A 20,997-nucleotide genomic window follows, 5' to 3' on the forward strand; every position below is an offset into this window, starting at 1 on the left:
AAGAAGTGTGTATATGGTAATACAGCGTATACCCTCCACTACACCACTGCAGAGGATGGAGGAGAGAGGATGCAGGACTTGAGCAAACCAATTGCAAAAAGGCCAATGACTACAGTATGAAGGAAAAGGCCAATGTCGATGGCCCTTTAAGAATTTACTAGACTAGAATAATATATTGAAGAAAAGTATAAAATATTTCATACATGATACCGAACGAATAATACTAATGAGTAGATAATAACCTAAGAGGTTTGAACGGAAAATGTATCTGTATTTAATAGATATAATTGCATAATTAGTCATTCGATTTAGTAGACATTGTCAAACCAACCTTCTGTGATTCAGAGTGAGAACTAAAAAGGATTGCCGATGTAGTCGATCAACAGTGGGCCCACAGACAGATATTTCAGTGGATGCATAAATGTGAAGCATCCGGTTGGCGTTTCCACTCACTACCAAATGTAGTAGTGAGAGGAAGCCCACTGGCGCGCAGTGGGAGAAGATGGAACGAGATGTATTTTGGCCGATATTCTGCAAATCTTCTCATAAATTAAACATTTGATCTCAATGCAGTTTTCTGTTCCAAAAACTAGAATATGTTATGAACAGAACTGATTAAGTATTGTAGACTTCGCACTTTGTTTTACAAAATCATGCTGTTTAGAAGGAGTGCAAAGGCGAATTGAGTTATTGCACACGTGCACTTCACAGAGTAGGCGTTTCCTGACGGAAATATGCCCAAATATACTAGAACGCGCCAATAGGATTTCGCTAGCACATGCTTGGCTCTGCCCGCCTCCTTGCTTGTTCTGCCCACTATGACTAATTTATTCCCATTGGAAACGACAAGCTGTGGTTTATCTCGGTTTTATAAACATCTTTGGTGGGCCCTTCTGCTTCGAGCACGCACACGTCTGTGCCCAGTTGGATAACTTTGCTAGCTCATTGATGGACCATAGTAGAAGAAAATGACAGATTACGCCGAGGAGCAGCGAAACGAGCTGGAAGCTATAGAGTCAATTTACCCGGACTCGTTTACAGGTGAGTTTTCTGCGAGTCTGTCTCGGTTGGTTTCCAGGCTGGAGAACGCTAGCTAGCTAACTCAGGTTAGCATTGTGGTGCCAATTTAGCTGGCTAGCTAGTTAGCAAGCCAACAACTCGCAACATCTAGGAGAAATTGTTTTAGCTAACGATCACATAATGAAACGCCCTCGATCACCACACTCAAAGTTAGTCAGTGCCACTGCACTGTTAGCTAGCTAAACAAACTCAACTGCACTGACAGTGCCACACATCTTACCATTCAGGCTCTCCAGTAGGTGAGTTGATCATAGTTAACATCTTCCACTTTTCAATAGTGAAATAATTTTAGAGCAACGGGGATCCACTTTCTGTTCGAACTGTTTGCTTTTCATTAATTTGCATAACACTGATGTGACTGCTGTGCTGACTTTAATATTTGTTTTGGCCCTCCTGTAGTGCTATCAGAGGTGCCCACCAGCTTCACCATCACTGTGACATCAGACGCAGGGGAAAACGATGAAAGTAAGCAGTAACCTAACCTATCACTCTCTTGCCCGAGTCTTGTGTAGATCTGCTGTGCTACACTAGCCTGGTCCCATATGACAAGTCAGTCGAGTTGGCTAATTAAAGCATTTACAGATCTGGGACCTGGCTAGGGTTTTACTACATTTATTGTTTGTTTGTTTATTTGTTAACCTAATGCCTCTGTGTTATTGTAGCGATTGAAGTGACGCTACAGTTCACCTATGTGGAGAAATATCCCGATGAGGTGCCGCTGTGGGAGATATACTCCCAGGAGAACCTGGAGGATTCAGATGCAGAGGGCATCCTCACCTTACTGCAGCAGCAGGTCTGTTACACTCATGTGCACACACACTCACTCATAGGGCTGTTACGGTGACTGTATTACCGCCACACCGAGTCATGGTGGCAGTCAAATTCCATGTGACCGTTTAGTCACTGTAATTAGGCTTCTCCAAGCTCTGATGCTGCTCATGGTCATTAGTAGCCTATCAAACTTGATAACTGCCTTGTACTCTGCACTCTATTGTCCCTCAAGTCACTCTGACATCAATGCAAATGTAATCGGAAATCAAATCAAACACTTCATGAGACCCCGTGAGCTCATGTTGCTCAACATTTCGATAGGTTATGGTCTATAGGTTAAGCACATTGCTTCTCTATAAAACAGGAGTATAGCCTACCTGGGTGGCATGAAAATGAACCACGGGAAAAGCGTCCTCCATTCGCTATTTAAGTGCATAGGTTACATATATTTTTCCCGCTGCCCCTGTTTCGAGACAGGTGCATAATTCCAAATCAAAACAAATTTCACATTATTTAGTATATGTAAACACTAGATTAAATCAAGAATAGTGTGATGGGTGACAATATTAGCCAATCACTTGTGAATGATATCTCATCACTTGTGAATGATATCTCATCACTTGTGAATGATATCTCATCACTTGTGAATGATATCTCATCACTTGTGAATGATATCTCATCACTTGTGAATGATATCTCATCACTTGTGAATGATATCTCATCACTTGTGAATGATATCTCATCACTTGTGAATTATGTTTTACATGCCCGTAACCAATTGTGCTATTTTATTTAACTTATTTTGTACATAATGTTGCTGCTACTGTCTCTTATGACCGAAAAATAACTTCTGGACATCAGAACTGGGATTACTCACCATGAACTGGAATAAGCTTTTTCCTTTAAGGAGTCCGACGAGAAAGATCTACTACTCCCCCGGAATAGACCCAGATCCCAGACATTTGTGTGAAAAAAAGACAGAGGAAAAGGGGATGCAGATCGGGCTGCCTTTTGCGAATCTGTAGGCAAGCAAGTAAACTCCCACTGCCATCAATTGTACTTGCTGACATGCAATCATTGGGAAATAAAATTGATAACTTACGATTATCCGTGACATTAAGAACTGTAATATCATATGTTTCACTGAGTTGTGGCTGAACAACGACACGGATAATATAGAGCTGGAGGGATTTTCAATGCACTGGCAGAACAGAGAAGCTATGTCTGGTAAGACGAGGGGTGGGTGTCTTTTTGTCAATAACAGCTGGTGCGCGATGTCTAATATTAAAGAAGTCTCAAGGTATTGCTCGCCTGAGGTAGAGTACCTTATGATAAGCTGTAAACCACACTATCTACCAAGAGTTGTCATCTATATTATTCAAAGCCGTCTATTTACACCACAGACCGATGCTGGCACTAAGACCGCACTTAACCAATATTATAAGGCCATAAGCAAACAAGAAAATGCTCACCCAGAAGCGGTGTTCCTAGTGGCCCGGGACTTCAATGCAGGCAAACCTAAATCAGTTTTACCTTATTTTTACCTGCATGTCACATGTGCAAGCAGAGGGACAAAAACTCTAGACCACCTTTACTCCACACACAGAGATGCATACAAAGCTCTCCCCAGCCCTCCATTTGGCAAATCTGACCATAATTCTATCCTCCTCATTCCTGCTTACAAGCAAAAACTAAAGCAGGAAGTATCAGTGACTCACTCAATATGAAGGTGGTTAGATGACCCGAATGCAACGCTACAGGACTGTTTTGCTAGCACAGACTTGAATATGTTCCGGGATTCATCGAATGGCATTGAGGAGTATACCACCTCAGTCATCGGCTTCATCAATAAGTGTATCGACGACGTCGTGACCGTACGTACATATCCCAACCAGAAGCCGTGGATTACAGGCAACATCCGCAACGAGCTAAAGGCTAGAGCTGCCGCTTTCAAGAAGCGGGACACTAATTTGGACGCTTATAAGAAATCGCGCTATGCCCTCAGATGAACCATCAAACAAGCAAAGCGTCAATACAGGATTAAGATTGACACTCCTATGTGGCAGGGCTTGAAAACTACAAAAGGAAACCCAGATGCGAGCCCACCAGACGAGTGAAATGCCTTTTTATGCTCACTTCGAGGCAAGAAACACTGAAGCATGCACGAGAGCACCAGCTGTTCTGGATGACTGTGATAACGCTCTCGGTAGCCGATGTGAGCAAGACCTTTGAACAGGTCAACATTCACAAAGCAGCGGGACCGGATGGATTACCAGGACATGTACTCGAAGCATGCACGGACCAACTGGCAAGTGTCTTCGCTGACATTTTTAACCTCTCCCTGACTAAGTCTGTAATACCTATATGTTTCAAGCAGACCACCATAGTCCCTGTGCCCAAGGAAGCGAAGGTAACCTGCTTAAATGATTACTACCCCTTAGCACTCACGTGTGTAGCCATGAAAGGCTGGTCATGGCTCACATCAACAGCATCCTCCCGGATACCCTAGACCAACTCCAATTCGCATACCGCCCCAACAGATGATGCAATCACACTCCACACTGCCCTTTCCCACCTGGACAAAAGGAACACCTATGTGAGAATTCTGTTCTTTGACTACAGCTCAGTGTTCAACACCATAGTGCCCAAAAAGCTCATCACTAAGTTAAGGACCCAGGGACCAAACACCTCCCTCTGCAACTGGATCCTGGACTTCCTGACGGGCCATCCCCAGGTGGTAAAGGCAGGTAACAACACATCTGTCATACTGATCCTCAACACTGGGGTCCTTCAGGAGTGTGTACTTAGTCCCCTCCTGTACTCCCTGTTCACCCACGACTGCGTGGCCAATGACGACTCCAACGCCACCATTAAGTTTGCTGACGACACAACAGTGGTAGGCCTGATCATCGACAACGATGAGACAGCCTATAGGGAGGAGGTCAAAGAACTGGCCGTGTGGTGCCAGGACAACAACCTCTCCCTCAATGTGAGGAAGACAAAGGAGCTGATCGTGGACTACAGGAGAAGGCGGGCTGAACAGGCCTTCATTAATGTCAACGGGGCAGTAGTGGAGCGGGTCGAGAGTTTCAAGTTCCTTGGTATCCACATCACCAACGATCTATCATGGTCCAAATACACCAAGACAGTCGAAGAGGGAACAACAAAACCTTTTCCCCCTCAGGAGAGGGGGAAAAGGTTCTACAGCTGTACCGTCGAGAGCATCCTGATGGTTGCATCACTGCCTGGTATGGCATCTGACCGTGAGGCGCTAGAGGGTAGTGCGTACGGCCCAGTACATCACTGGGGCCAAGCTTCATGCAATCCAGGACCTCTATAATAGGCTGTGTCAGAGGAAAGCCCATAAAATTGTCAGACTCCAGACACCCAAGTCATAGACGACAAGCGCTACTGGAGCAACAAGTCTAGGACCAAAAGGCTCCTTAATAACTTCTTAAAATTAAGCACATTTATCTGCTTTACAATGGGTGTAGACCCTAACTGGCATACATACACAACGCAACGCATGAGTTTCAGTTTTGGGGAAGATAATTTTCACCACGTAAAAATGCACCTTTATAATAAAAGCATTACATGCATGATTGTATTTGAGTTCACTTTTGGGAGGTTTTTTGTCCCTGCTAATGGAACATTTGCCGTGTGCATTGCTGCGCTTATAATGTGAAGAAATAGCCTTTTTAAGCTAAATGTTCTCATTTGTTGCGTTAGGCTCATTGCGTAAAACAGTTTTTTTAAGCTAGTGGTTGTATTAATTTGGGCTCTATTGCATCCCACAACTGTCCCGGACTATGGAATATTTATTTCTTGCACAGAATAGGTCAACTTTTGTACTATGGGGGATAGTAGATTGACATAGTGCTTTTGCTAGTACTTTTGCTGTTCGTTAGGCCTACTCATCTTGTTGGCTGACAAAAAGTAAATGTGGACAGTTCTTCCAATATCTTCAATATGCTTCTCGGAATTCGATAAGGATGCGCGCAGTTGCGTCCCACCCAGGTGTCTGTCTTCACTTGTAGCGAAGAGGTGCTTCGGCACGCAGCCGGTAAAAGGGAATCATAATTATTATATGCAGCCCAAGGGTATAACGGCCACTGACCACAGAAGGCATAGATTTTTTTTAGGGGCATTATGGCCACACGGGTGCAGTTGGGAAATTCGAGGCATTAACAAGTGCTTGTCAAATTGTGAAAGAGAATGAAGTGTGTACAGCCTACGCAACAAAAAAAAGTGGAGCTCATGCCTTTCATGCAACTTTTTTCAAATCATCATTAGTCGTGTCATGCAGCCTTAGAATGTATTAAAAAATCCCACAGAAACCCACAGCCATATGGCATATCCAGATCAGGGCCTAACATAAGGACAATGCAGAGTATGCTATTCTGTTCTTCTGAAATAGACTACATTTTCTTCATGTCATGTTTCTTTAGACCTGTCTAAAATGAATGGATTTATTGTGATGGTGAAGGCTATAATACATATTATACTTTTAAAAATGTAGTTCTGAAGGTCTGCATCAGTGGATTGTAGGCTGTGTGTGGAAGACGGGAGATGCTAAATGTGTTAATTAAAGGTCAATTACCGTGAGTGAGGCCGGCAGTTATTTGCTTTACAATCACCGGCTGACAGCCCTACTTACTCTCGCACAGTCTGTCTGTTCCACCATCCTCGCCTTACTGCAGCTCTGTATGTTTGTTTGTCCGTCTGTCTCTCTCCGTCTGTCTATTCAGCCTTACTCCGCAATGAAAGGGCTTACGTCTGTGTTTTTATTTTTCTAGGCTGAGGAAAACCTAGGAATGGTGATGATATTCACCCTAGTTACAGCAGTTCAGGACAAACTGAATGAATTAGTCGACGAGATAAACAGAAGAGAGGAAGAGAAGAGGCGAAAAGAGGAGGCAGCGGAGGAGGCTGAGAAGGTGCTCTTCCAAGGAACAGTGGTCACCATCGAGAACTTCCTGTCATGGAAAGCCAAGTTTGAGCTGGAGATGGCTGAGTTGAGGAGGAAACGGCAGAAAGAGGAGGAGCAGCAGCAGGCTGGGAAGATTAAACTCACAGGTATGTCTATACCACCCCCAAACCCCTCTTCATCCCCAACCATCTGGATTAGGGTTGAATAATGGGAACCTGGTTACTGAGACTTACTGGGATTTACAGCCCAAAACCACTCCCTTTTCCCAGGATAAATAATTGAGACACTGGTACATTATTTTATATTATTTATAATAACAGCTTGGCGTGAAATGGAACTATTAAGTGATATGCGAAGTCTAAATCAGTCTTCTCTATGGCCTCTGTATGATAACTCCTCAGTGTTCAGGGTGGGGACAGACAACCCATCTCCGTATGGAGAGCAGTTCACAGTGCATGTAGACCTATCATCTCATCATGGTAAATGTTCTTCTAGTGATAGGTAGGCCGACATTTGCTGCAGCATAGTCTATGCTACAGTAATATAAAGACCTAGGTCTAATTTACCCATCAACATCTGGCTTTCAGGGGTCACCCTATTTTTTTAAATTTTATTTCAGCTGCTGTTTTAAAACAGCCTATCACTTGAATATCATTGCACTCTCTCGCAGTCTTTCTCTCTCTCTCTCATCTTGAACTCCATTCAAATTGCATCCAAAATAGATGTCCTAGCCTACCCTTTTCTGGTCATAAATTCAACACAGTATTAGCCTTATATTTAGCTAATTAATGATGGGTTATGCATAATAATCTTCTAACTTATAGCCTCTGTGTCTTGCGCAATAAGCATGCATCGGTCCGCCCCTGGCCTCTCTCCTTTCCCATGCAGGAAAAGCTAGACATTATTTTTCGTAGCATTTCTTATACCAATAGACTATTCGGAGACGTAAGCTCTTTTTTGCTGAAAGTTGAATACAGCAGCCAATAAAACTCACGGGTAGTTTGAAATAAGTCCATGTGTGATGCCAGTAGGATATAGCAGTTATTTGTTCAGACCCATAACCATTCAATCTTCGTGAAGAGAAGTGAAAGCCTTCTGCATCTAATTCTAGTCCTGTATTATTCAAGGATGTCTTCAGAATGATGACAACTTATTTAACTGTTGATTCATTCCTTCCTCGCTTTCAACAATAGAGAAAGAGGTAGGTTATCATTTGGGGAAATATTATGAAAAGGTGTGTGTGTGTATATATATGCGCGCGTCAGCCTACTAATTATACAAACGGACCCTATTATATTTCAATCAAATTTGCAGGCCACGTGCTGCTCATTAAATTTATTTTAATGTATGGCTCATCAGGCTCAGGTAGCATCAGGCTCAGGTAGCATCAGGCTCAGGTAGCATCAGGCTCAGGTAGCATCAGGCTTGAATTTTCAATCAAAGCTCTAAACAAATCCAGACGGGGCTATTTATATGCTTTTTGATGTTTTTGAATGGCACTTCTGGTTTTGGTGGGAAATACCAGGTTACTGGAAGAAAAGTGATTTATTCTCGGGATAGAACATTTGTAAAATACCAGGAAAATATTCAACCCTAACATGGATGCTACATCTCTGCCAACATGTACAGTCTGAACTTAAACCAAAGTTTCTGCATTTTATTTAAACAGAATATGTCCATTGAGTCTTTTGCCAGGGAGACCTGGCCAAGAAAAAGGCAGCAGTCAATACAACATTACAAAATGTAAAACACGATCCGGCCTACAGGCAACATTTACACTCCTTAACATGGTTAGTTAATCACATGCCTCTAGTGCACAGTAGGAAACGGTAGTCTTAACTTGGTAATAACCCTAGGGACTTTAGGTAGCAAACACCTTGAAGACCATGTCTGATAACTGCTAGTGGTGAAGGAGAGCATGCTACAGAGGTAGAGGGAGTTTGCCCAGAAGGACTTCATATGAACACATACCAATGTAGCTGTCAGTGCATGTAAAGCGAGGTATCAAATGGTGGGCTGGACAGGGTTCAATGGTTGAACGTCTTGACATTTGTACATTAACACTTTTTTTCTTCTCTCTCTACCAGGAAAAAAGCTATTTGAGACCGATCACAATCTTGACACATCAGATATACAGTTCCTGGAAGATTGTAAGTATAGCGGAGGGATACAACTGTAGTGTGTGCATGTCTGATTGGAGAGAAGTATGGAGATTAGCGAGGGGATCTGTAAAAGGTTGTACAATAACTTTGCTCTTCCCTCCCTTTCAGCTGGAAACAGTGTTGAAGTGGACGAGTCCCTCTTCCAGGACCTTGAGGAACTCGACTTGGATGAAGACGACCCTGACTTTGACCCTCTGGCACTGGGCAGTGATGAGGACTGAACGAGGAAGAAGGCAGACCTGTTTTCAAATACTATTTAAAATACTTTGAGCATTTGCTCTAGCCTGCCTGGATTGCCAGATCGGTGGGGATTGCAGTGTTGTGACTATTTTATTGGTTCCATTGTGCCTGGCAAGCTCAATCAAGCCCAGAAGAAAGCATTTGAAATGATTTCAAATAGTATTTGAAACCAGGTCCGGTCCCAGATCATCTTTATTGCAGTCACGTTGTGCTGCACAGATTCAGATCCCTCAACGCCTGGAGAAGTGTTTTGCATCTCAGGAATGACATCAATTTGATATAGAATTCTTCTGAGATGCGCAGCACGACTGTAATATTTACGACTTTGAATGCAATCGATACTAACAGGAGGGTATCATCACAGGAAGGGAAGTCACTGTATGTAACCAAGCCCAGAGAAGAAAGACATCCAATAACACCCACATTTATGTTCTAGACATGAACTATAACTCCAGTTGGCTGTAAACACAATCACCTCAAGGCATTTATACACCCTGGTCAATGAATTGATTTATACCCTGATGCCATTAAAGATGCACTATGCAGAAATCTCCGCCATTTCCTGGTTGCAAAAATTCTAGTTTGCTTAATTTCAGTTTGTGACAAAACAAGCAAGTATAGTGTAGAGAATCATTGTACCATCTAAACTGCTGTGAAATGTCTCTTCCATAAACTGGTGTACGAAACTGAAAAATGCAATAATTAAACTTAAACAGGAAGCATAGAAATAGCACAGATCTACTGCTTCATAGACTTGCTTTCAATAAGGAAAGATCTATAATTTGCATTTCTATGAATTTTGTGTTGTACTTTTCTTGGATGTGGGGGACTAAAGACTTCACATTGTCATCACTTCATTTAGATAATGTGAAATAGGGAATAAGTGCTTGTCGGCTTGGATTTCACAAGGCAGTTGTAGAAACCCTGACTGGCCCACAGAGGGCAGCAGCACATTGTTACAGAAAACCTTCAAGACACTGTTGGTTGAATTCACTGTTTCCTTATTCAATCACATACAGCTAAAATGAGTCAAGACAATTGCTTTTTTTAATGTATTTTAATCCTTTAAACATTTAATACTTTTTTATACACATTCAAAACTGACTGAAACCATGTGGGTACAGCGCATGAGAAGTTACTGTACACTTGCCAAACTATTTTTCCCTCCAAATAGAAAATTTACATCGTTTTATAGATACATTTTGGATTGATAGCTACTACAGTGAACCAAAATATAAATGCAACAATTTCAAATATTTTACTGAGTTAGTTCATATAGGGAAATCAATCAATTGAAAAATGCATTACGCCTAATCTATTGATTTGCATGACTGGGAATATTGATATGCATCTGTTGGTCACATACCTTCAAAAGAAAAGGTAGGGGCGTGGATCAGAAAACCAGTCAGTATCTGGTATGATCACCATTTACCTCATGGAGAGCAACATCTCCTTTGCATAGAGTTGATCAAGCTGTTGAAATGTTGTCCCACTCCCTTTTCAATAGCTGTGCAAAGTTGCTGGATATTGGCAAGAACTGGAACACGCTGTCATACGTTGATCCAGAGCTTCCCAAACCTGCTCAATGGGTGACATGTCTGGTGAGTATGCAGGCCATGGAAGAACTGGGACATTTTCAGCTTCCAGGAATTGTGAACATCCTTGCAACATGGGGCTGTGCATTACCATTCTGAAACATGAGGTGATGGTGGCGGATGAATGGCAATGGGCCTCAGGATCTCGTAATGGTATCTGCGTTAAAATTGCCATCGATAAAAATGTAATTGTGTTTGTTGGCCGAAGCTTATGCCTGCCCATACCATAACCCCGCCATGGGGCATTCTATTCACAACGTTGACAAACCCCACACAACTTGATACACGCCACGCCGTCTGCCCGGTACAGTTGAAACCGGGATTAATTTGTGACGAGCACACTTCTCCAGTGTGCCAGTGGCCATCAAAGGTGAGCATTTGCCCACTGAAGTTGGTTATGACGCCAAACCAGTCAGGTCCAAGACACTGGTTGGGACAACAAGCACACAGATGAGCTTCCCTGAGACGGTTTCTGACAGTTTGTGCAGAAATTATTTGGTTGTGTAAACACAGGTTTATCAGCTGTCCAGGTGACTGGTCTCAGACCATCCCACAGGTGAAGAAGCCAGATGTGGAGGTCCTGGGCTGGCATGGTTACACGTGGTCTGAAGTGAGGTCAGTTGAACATACTACCAAATTCTCTAAAACAGGGGAGGTGGCTTATGGTAGAGAAATTACCATTCAACACCTCTGGTGGACATTCCTGCAGTCAGCATGCCAATTGCACACCCTCAACTTGAGACCGGTGGATAGATTATTTTGACAAAGGAAAAATGCTCACCAACAGGGATGTAAACACATGTGTACAAAATTTGAGAGAAATAAGCTTTTTGTGCCTATGGAAAATTTCTGGGATCGTTTATTTCAACTTATGAAACATTTTTGTTCAGTATAGCTTATAACTATCTTATTAAGTTCTCTAGGGTAACTAGGCAGGGTTTTTTCTGGATCAATAATAGGCTTAGGTGGTGGACGTGGCAGAGGTCAATTTTAGAGGCCCTCATCTTTGCCGTTTTAAAAGCAATTTCCCTGTGATTCTACATATTCTGCCACGGAGCCGAGAAACATTTTCAGTATTAAAGCAAATTTCCTGCAATTCTATGGATTTTGAGTTGGCTAATTCTGTGTTCTTTTGCTCAAACATAAAATCTGTACAGCTAGGGTTAGGGGATTTTTCAAGTCTAGCTTTTATTTAGGTGATTGAGAACTAACACATTCTATTATATAAAGGGATAAATGCCCACATTCTGTACATTATAAACAAGTATTCAACAATGCTGTGGAAAAATAAAAAATACAGGTCATTTAGTCGTTTAAGTTAACTCTGAAAGCATTTTTCCATCCTGAAAAAAAAGCTGTTATTTTTACACTGTTTGGACTTACAGTGGGGCAAAAAAGTATTGTCAGCCACCAATTGTGCAAGTTCTCCCATTTAAAAAGATGAGGCCACCATTATTTGCAAATAAATTCATAAAAAATTCTACAATGTGATTTTCTGGATTTTTTTCCTTCTCATTTTGTCTGTCATTGTTGAAGTGTACCTATGATGAAAATTACAGGCCTCTCATCTTTTTACGTGGGAGAACTTGCACAATTGGTGGCTGACTAAATACTTTTTTGCCCCACTGTAGGTGACCCCCAAAAAATACTTAGGGGGCCCGCCCAAGGATTTAAAAAATCCCTGAAAAACGTGACTATGATGTCATCACGTGGCACTATTGACGTCATTTATGTCCCACACAAAGGAGAGGGGCAGGTCCCACATCTTCTCCTGGAAGGCACTGTCAAATCTCTCGCTCTGTGCAACAGTGAAATGGTTCTTCCAGTCCCCAATGGTCCCTGTCAAGAGTGTGGATGGAAATCAGTCAATAATATAAAAGAGTATTAAATGGCAATTCCACCACTTTTCAACGTCATTTTCATTATCTCCAGCACAATACCAGTGTACGTACATATGTGAAAATGGCACATTTCTACATTTCGTATAAAAACATCTAAGGTTAAAGTTCTACCCGATAACATCCAACACTGAGATTCGCGGTGATGTGGGGAGCAAGAAAATACCCTCCCTCTGGCTAGAAACTTGTTGTAAATCAGTTTTTCTTACTTTTAATCCTACCCTGTGATGTGACAGATTTTTAAAAAACAATAGGACTGTAGCTTTTTAACGTGCCGTTTTCACATATGTAGTAGAGATCATTAATATGAGGTTGAAAAGTGGCGGAATTGCCCGTTAAGATAAGTTATCAATTTAAATTGTCCTTTAGATTTGCACAAATTATAATCCAGATGGTTGTATATCTGTCGGAACATTGGTTCAGTGTAAATGTGTGGGGGCCAGGTGTTACAAGTATAGTACTGTAAGCCCTTTGTGATTGCTCTTAATAATATGCAGCTTGTGCAATGGTCTCTCTGAATCACACAACAAAAAAATCCTCAAAGTGTATACCAAAGTGTATTGATAAGGACACAGGCGATCATTCTGTTATCACGTTATATTATGACTTGCAAGGTGTGACGTGCATACCTTTCCTCATAAACGTGCCCTTGTTGTGATCAAGTAGAGAGTCGGGCACCGTCTTGTAGTTAGCCTGCGGGTTCTGTTTCATGGTTCTAAAGGTGCTGTGTTCCACCACACTGGCCATCTGTTCCTCTGTCAAATCCTTCCCTAGAAACCTGCACATCCTCTCCACCATGGAGCGCAGGTCCTGCAACACACACCGTTCATGCTTTGAGACTCATGTAAACTCACAAGCCAACTCCGAGTACAGGACAGGATGGACAAGTAGATGGACAGGTAGGTTTTGCCACTGTTGGTACCTTGATCATCTCTTCATATGTGATGTACAGGAAGTTCATGTTGTCTCTATTAGCGTACCACGTCTTGATGTGCTCAAACCAACAGTTCCCAAAAACTGCAACACACACAGCAAAGACTCAAATGGATGCTTCATACCCAGCCTACCACCATGAAAGCACAGCTGAACCTAAGGATACTACAGGCAAAAGTGATTAGAAGGCTTTCGACAACGTTAATTTCAAAATAATCACAATTAAAGCGTTGTTGGCTAGTGCCAACTCCCCATAGAAAAAATACTTGGCTTTGAACGTCATGTACAACATGCATAGTCCTTAAACAGGACCAACGTCTCACATTCTTCTTACCTTTCCCTTCCATGAATTTCTCAAAGAAATCATTGAAGTCCTTCGGTGTCTCCAGCATGGCTGCATATTTGTGGAAGTGGTAATAGGACACGAGAACATCCTTAGGGTTTCTGGCCACATAGATCACCTTAGGGAAGCAAGGTCATACTGCATATCAATAGATTGACTATAAAAAAACTAGATCAATATCAGTAGTAATACTTTAATGAAAGTAATTCAGAAAGTAATGATTTATAGTGATAGACTTCGGGTAACACTTAAAGCCTGCAGGTATTATGCATTCTAAGACTTATAATCAGCATGTATACTGACCATTTAGAGTATTTTGATACATAGAGATATAATATATTAAAATCCTTAAAGCATTATAAAGGCTCATACATAACAAGTAATAAAGCATTATACCTGCAGGCTAACACCAATACCAAAGTGCTAATTATGCTAAGTGCTAATACCACAGAATAATACTCAAGTGTTACAAAAATTATCCATGCACTCCACAGACCTTTCCCCTCTTTTGTCTGACGGCGAGCGGCATGAACTTGTACTGCAGGTGGGTGACCCGTAGCCTGGGGGAAGGGGTGGCGTTAAACTCCTTCTCACTGCCAATCAGCTCGATCCATGGGACGCGCTGCGCGTTGAGATGCTCTGTGTTTGGAGTGACATCACCTTTGGCTTCTATCAGAGTCAGAATCTGCTGCATCCAGATCGTCCCTGTCAATCACAGCAGAGTGGACACTACAGGTCACCCAGAGGTCATTTCAATTAAATTTAAACATGAATTGTCTGTGCAGGGACGATATGGCAAGTCAGTCCTACCATAGAACGTACAATACTGGATAGTTTCCTTTCACCTCACTACCTTGATTTGATAACAGCCACACACTGTTTAACTGACAATTCAGGGGTTATTTTGATGGGGGGAAATGTAGTAAACTTTTGTTTCTCAGGGATTCTACACTACATGACCAAAAGCATGTGGACACCTGCTCGTCAAACATCTCGTTCCATAATCATGGGGCATTCATTTGGAGTTGGTCCCCTTTTGCTGCTATAACAGCCTCCACTCTTCTGGGAAGGCGTTCCACTAGATGTCGGAACATTGCTGCGGGGACTTGCATTCATTCAGCCACAAGAGCCTTAGTGAGGTTGGGCACTGATGTTGGCCGATTAGTACTGGCTTGCAGTTGGCGTTCCAATTCATCCCAAAGGTATTCGTTGGGGTTGAGGTCAGGGCTCTGTGCAGGCCAGTTAAGTTCTTCCACACCGATCTCGTCAAACCATTTCTGTATGGACCTCGCTTTTTTCACAGGTGCATTGTCATGCTGAAACAGGAAAGGGCCTTCCCCAAACTGTTGCCACAAAGTTGGAAGCACAGAATTGTCTACAATGTTATTATATGCTGTAGCGTTAATATTTCCTTTCACTGGAACTAAGGAGCCTGGCCCAAACCATGAAAAACAGCCCAATACCATTATTCCTCCTCCACCAAACTTTACAGTTGGCACTATGTATTAGGGCAGATAGTGGTCTCCTGGCATCCGCCAAACCCAGATTTGTCCGTCAGACTGCCAGATGGTGAAGCGTGATTCGTTAAAAAAAAGAAAGTGTTTCCACTAATCCAGAGTCCAATGGCGGCGAGCTTTACACCACTCAAGCCGGCGCTTGGCATTGCGCATGGTGATTTTAGGCTTGTGTGCCACTACTCGGCCATGGAAACCCATTTCATGTCACTCCTGACGAACAGTTTTTGTGCCGATGTTGCTTCCAGAGGCAGTTTGGGACTCGGTAGTGACTGTTGCAAACGAGGACAGACGATTTTTACGTGCTACGTGCTTCAGCACCCGGCGGCCCCGTTCTGTGAGCTTGTGTGGCCTACTTCTTCGCAGCTGAGCCGTTGTTGCTCCCAGACGTTTCCACTTCACAATAGCAGCACCAGAAACTCTAGCAGGGCAGAAATTTGACGAACTGACTTGTTGGAAAGGTGTCATCCTATGACGGTGCCACATTGAAAGTCACTGAGCTCTTCAGTAAGGCCATTCTACTGCCAATGTTTGTCTATGACAGTTGCATGGCTGTGTGCTCTGTTTTATACACCTGTCAGCAACGGGTGTGGCTGAAATAGCCAAATCCACTAATTTGAAGGGGTGTCCAAATACTTGTATATATAGTGTATTTGAATGTGGACATTGCCTACCGTCAGTGTGCTACTCCTGCACTGCTTATGGGACATGGTGTCTGTTACACTTTAATCTAGCCTGGTTAAACCATTGTTTTCAGCCAAGGGGAGAATAACTGGGCATGCAGCATTCCACTTAATTTAAGGATGCAGGCAAGGTTCTGCGCAGGGAGATAAGCGAAAAAATACTATTTTGGGGGGTTTAAAAACTAGGACATTTCTTTCACTTATCTGGGCTGCTGGACTGATATAGGTCGAGAACAGAGCCCACTAACAGATAAGCAAAGTAAACTCACTGAACGAGATCTACTCAGTTGAGCTGATAAACTGTGTTAGAGGACCTTATAGGAAGAGATGAAAAGAGCTATGCAGGCATGTTTTAAAGGCAGTAAACTGCTTTAAAAGCTGTAATCTGGGTATTCTAGGTAAGTATATCCGTGCTGTCTCCAGTACTCACCTGACTTGGGATAAGTGACAACGAATATGTCGGTGTCTCGGATCTCCCAGTTCTGGATCTGGTCGACCTCGTCGGGAGAGTGGACCCCATTGATCAGGTTGAAGTTCCGGTGAGGAACCAGCAAATAGTCCAGAACCTGGGGATCAGTGGAATCCAAATGATCTGAGAAGACAAGACATAATCAAAAGCCCACTCATTCAAACAATCTGGATCTGTGTAAGCATTAACACACAACAAGGAATAACCATTCACCTCCAGTCATGTGAGAAGGCACGAGGCCGAAGTCCTACTCATCTAAAGTTGAAACACTGTGCTTGATTAGACAAAAATCTGAAATAAACACCCCAAAAGCCCAGTAAATAAAGTTGTTATTCCAAACAAATGTTTATATAGCTATCAGATCACAGGGAGCCAGGAGGAAGCCAAGTGGAAATGTTTAAAGGGGAAATCTGGGATTGGAAAAACAACTGGTAAACAGCTGAGGGTTGGGGATGGAGAAATGTAAACAAACAGAGCCATGGATGCAAGGACTGACCATTAATGATATCAACATGATAGTTATGAAACCATATAAGGTTTGTTTAGAATAACATTGTTTACAAACAAGATTCTATTTTGGGTTCTGGTGGGGTAAAACAGTTGACCTAAGCTCATGAGGCATTTAAAAGTTGTATTCTTCATGAAGCAACTGCTACATGCCATTAACTCAACAGTCCTAAAATGTATGTAACAATCCCAGCTTGCCCCTTTAACAAAAAGGAGACATTGAATAACTCTCAAGTACCTATCAACAAAGCCTGGGCACAAAAAAAGTATTCCTATGAAGGACTAGCAAATATTGCAGTAAATATAAATAGTGGGTTTGCTGTGCAACAATGCATTTCTATCTGTAAATCCTAGAGGGGCAGAGAGCATGTTGTTCTGTTCACAGGCTGGTCTGAATCACAAACAGAAAAAGTAGCCTAGTTTGTGTCCATCAAGCTCAAGCATTGTCCACCATTGATGGTCCTCTATAATCCTTTCTATGCTTAAAGGGTGAGACAGATCTTGCATGCAACAGTGCATAATATATATGCCTGTATACAGTAATGTACACTTCAGATATGCAAACATGTCTCACAAGAGGTTCCAAATATGAATACAACAACAAATAATTACACACCTATGTATTACGCATATAAAACAAAAATAAGGACTTTCTAACTATGCCACTCAGATTCTGGTATAACATTCAAGTAACATGATAAAATGGCAATACAAGGGTAGGCACTGTATTCTGCAATAGGCAATATAGCAACCTATTTGAACTCCAACTATAACTCCACAGAGCGCGCAGTATTCCTTCCCTACCTGTCTTTGTACGGGTGGAAGTTGTCATTGTATGTCAATGTCACAAAATCCACAATCGCGGTAGGCTACTATGAAATCCCTGGCCCCGGGGAGTTTCTTGCAGTCAATTCACAACTGTTCTCAAAAATAAGGGTTTATGATGGATAGCGGGCAGCTCCGTGTGCAATGCGCCCCCGAATATCCCCTACTGTCCCAATAGAAGACACGCAGAAGACAAACACACGTTTTTTTAAATGTTGTGCTAGAGGACTACTGATGGTTTATACAATTTAAGCGCGTTCGCAGCATTTGGGAATTTTTGTAACCTTGTCCCCAGGACCAGGCTGCGCGGGCGCACATCAGATTGATTTGCGCTTTTTAAACACAGCGTTTCAGAGTCCATATAATGTGGCATATTTTACATCCCTCATGACCGATGAGAAACGGGATAACGATTTTGATTAAGCTACATAGGAAATCTGGTATTCTTAACTAGTTTGTTTTACTGAGAAAATTAATTGAGAAACATTTTTGTGAGGCCAAATTCATTATTGTTTTGTCAACATGTTGCGCACTCACTCTCACACACACTTTCCACTCTGTGCGACAGAGGTAGCACCACATGTCCTAGAGTGGTGTGGCGAAAAATTATTCTGGTGCTGTACTCTTTCCTGTTCTGGTAACCTAACCAGGTAAAACTCAGGACCTTATACGGTATGACGTGATTAATCTGTTGTAAAAAGGTTTAATATGGGCTTTTATGGGACCCGTTTTTATAATCAGGTCACATGGTTTAAAAAAAAAACACGAATGTCCTTGGAAGATGAAAACACTATCAAACTGCAGCAATCTTGTACTTTACATATTAATTATATTTTAAAGAAGGACTAAGGTTGTTTCCCATACACAGAGAAAGCAACATGATTGGACAAAGCTTTCTGTATGCGGGTTTGTTGCATCATGTAGTCCCGCCCTATGCAACTCTAGGCCTAATTAAAATTGACTCAGTCTGTTAGGTTTATCAATTAATTCCAGTTAATAATTTTGGTTTGAAAAGGTCTAGGTAGTCTAGTCAGTTCAAGTTTGAATATAAACCACATTTGATCCAATTCACATTTTCTCACAAATTGATGATAAATACACAACGTTACCGCTTCCTTTACCCTGGCCAGAAAGACGGCGCATAATAAAGCTAGATTATGCAGCTGCAGCCATTAGTAGCCTACAGTTGATCATACTGAAAGAAGAAAAAATTGTTTCCATGCAATACAACATGTCAGATCGCTAATGTTTAAGTGTATATGCTGATACATTTATGGAAGAGTTTTGGCTTGTCTAGTGTGATGTGTTATCAGGTTTGCTAAATAAATACCAGAGGAAGTGGAGACTGCCGTAAGCTTTGTGCGTTGTGTCCAGCCCGCGTGACCTGCGATTTCTGTGAATGTGATTGGTTAAGGCATGCAAAGAGCCTGTAGCAGCACTCCAGCGTGAAGGATAGAGAACTTGTCGAGTTGACAAATCACGAGGCAAATCAGTCTAAAATACATCACTTTCCCCCTCTTTTTAACGTTTTGCGTTGATATATTTTATTAAACTTAATCAAAAATGGTGATTGAAAAGTGTTGTGGTAAATGCCATCTCTCCACGTGTTGTGGCTGCCCGGCCATGCATGGACCCTAATACTGCTGATGGACTCATATTTTGTTAGAGGACAATAAACAATAAAAATAACCTTTCACCAGTTTTTGCAATTTCTCTAATATGACAGTACTATATGTTCAATACATACAATACAAATGTATTTTCAGTAGAACTGATAAGGACATGCAAAGTCGCAATCCACACAACTGTCAGTTATCGGTGAGCTGTCACATTGCTGAGAGGGCATGGACAGGAATCAGGACAGAGGCTTGGAGGAAAGAATGTACCAGAGAAGTTCCTCCAACCAACCCACAGACTGCGGTCCTACCAGTTCAATAGTAATTAGAGCATTCCAGTCGGTGGCCTGGGAATAATATGTATTACAGAATGTCCTTTTCACCAGCAACTTTAAAAAGTGATAGTGATCGTGTGGCCAGGTGACTTTCCAGGAGGGTGTGTGTCTTCTGTGTTTGTGAGAGAGTATATGTGTGTGTATCTGTTTCACTGAAGCCGCACGTACCCAGAGGGCCCTGGCCCCCAGATACTGTAAGAAGATAAAAGCTGCGGAATGTTCCTCCTCAATTGGAACAGGACAGAAGGTTAAAGTGTGACTCAACACTAAATCATCAGTGGTCTCTATGTCTCCCCATGTAACCAGACTCATGTTTGAGAAAGGGGAGAACTACTTGGTCTTGTTTTCTGATTTGACAATACACGAGGGGCCGGTCTATTCCTACTTCTAGTGAAAGAGTGTGGGGCAAAGATTCACCAGGCGTCTCTCCATGGATGCACTCCGTTATGATATATATATTACACACACACACACACACACACACACACACACACACACACACACACACACACTACCATTCAAAAGTTTGGGGTCACTTAGAAATGTCCTTGCTTTCCATGAAAACATACATGAAATTAGTTGCAAAATGATAGGAAATATAGTCAAGACGTTGACAAGGTAATAAATAATGATTTTTAATTGAAATGGTGTCCTTCAAACCTTGCTTTCATCAAAGAATCCTCCATTTGCAGCAATCGCAGCCTTGCAGACTTTTGGCATTCCAGTTGTCAATTTGTTGAGGTAATCTGAAGAGATTTCACCTCATGCTTCCTGAAGCATCTCCCACAAGTTGGATTGGCTTGATGGGCACTTCTTACGTACCATACAGTCAAGCTGCTCCCACAACAGCTCAATAGGGTTGAGATCTGGTGACTGTGCTGGCCGCTCCATTATAGACAGAATACCAGCTGACTGCTTCTTCCCTAAATAGTTCTTGCATAGTTTGGAGCTATGCTTTGAGTCATTGTCCTGTTGTAGGAGGAAATTGACTCCAATTAAGCGCCGTCCACAGGGTATGGCAAAATGGAGTGATAGCCTTCCATCTTCAAGATCCCTTTTACCCTGTACAAATCTCCCACTTTACCATATTCAAAGC

General features: G+C 42.2%; 2 protein-coding genes across 3 annotated transcripts; one reads left to right on the forward strand and one right to left on the reverse strand.

Annotated features, from left to right (window-relative positions):
* Positions 1-840: 840 nt before the first annotated feature.
* Positions 841-9,907, forward strand: LOC110511795 (RWD domain-containing protein 1). Its single transcript, XM_021592555.2, has 6 exons — positions 841-1,041; positions 1,480-1,545; positions 1,743-1,873; positions 6,648-6,927; positions 8,869-8,931; positions 9,052-9,907. Exons 1-6 carry the CDS (start codon positions 969-971, stop codon positions 9,162-9,164), a joined length of 726 nt encoding a protein of 241 aa, XP_021448230.2. The 5' UTR covers positions 841-968; the 3' UTR covers positions 9,165-9,907.
* Positions 9,908-12,285: 2,378 nt separating this feature from the next.
* LOC110511774 (amine sulfotransferase) lies at positions 12,286-19,250 on the reverse strand. Of its 2 annotated transcripts, none has more exons than XM_036970616.1 (7): positions 19,060-19,250; positions 16,580-16,741; positions 14,449-14,657; positions 13,944-14,070; positions 13,599-13,693; positions 13,306-13,486; positions 12,286-12,617 (listed from the first exon to the last, which is right to left on the reverse strand). In XM_036970616.1, the coding sequence occupies exons 1-7, from the start codon at positions 19,091-19,093 to the stop codon at positions 12,484-12,486; spliced, it is 942 nt and encodes a 313-aa protein (XP_036826511.1). In that variant the 5' UTR covers positions 19,094-19,250; the 3' UTR covers positions 12,286-12,483. The 2 variants fall into 2 exon arrangements, with proteins under 2 accessions (XP_036826511.1, XP_021448224.2); XM_021592549.2 differs by lacking the exon at positions 19,060-19,250 and adding an exon at positions 17,930-18,405.
* Between the last annotated feature and the right edge of the window lie 1,747 nt (positions 19,251-20,997).

The sequence above is a fragment of the Oncorhynchus mykiss genome, chromosome 3, assembly GCF_013265735.2.
Source record: "Oncorhynchus mykiss isolate Arlee chromosome 3, USDA_OmykA_1.1, whole genome shotgun sequence".
Classification (NCBI taxonomy): domain Eukaryota; kingdom Metazoa; phylum Chordata; class Actinopteri; order Salmoniformes; family Salmonidae; genus Oncorhynchus; species Oncorhynchus mykiss.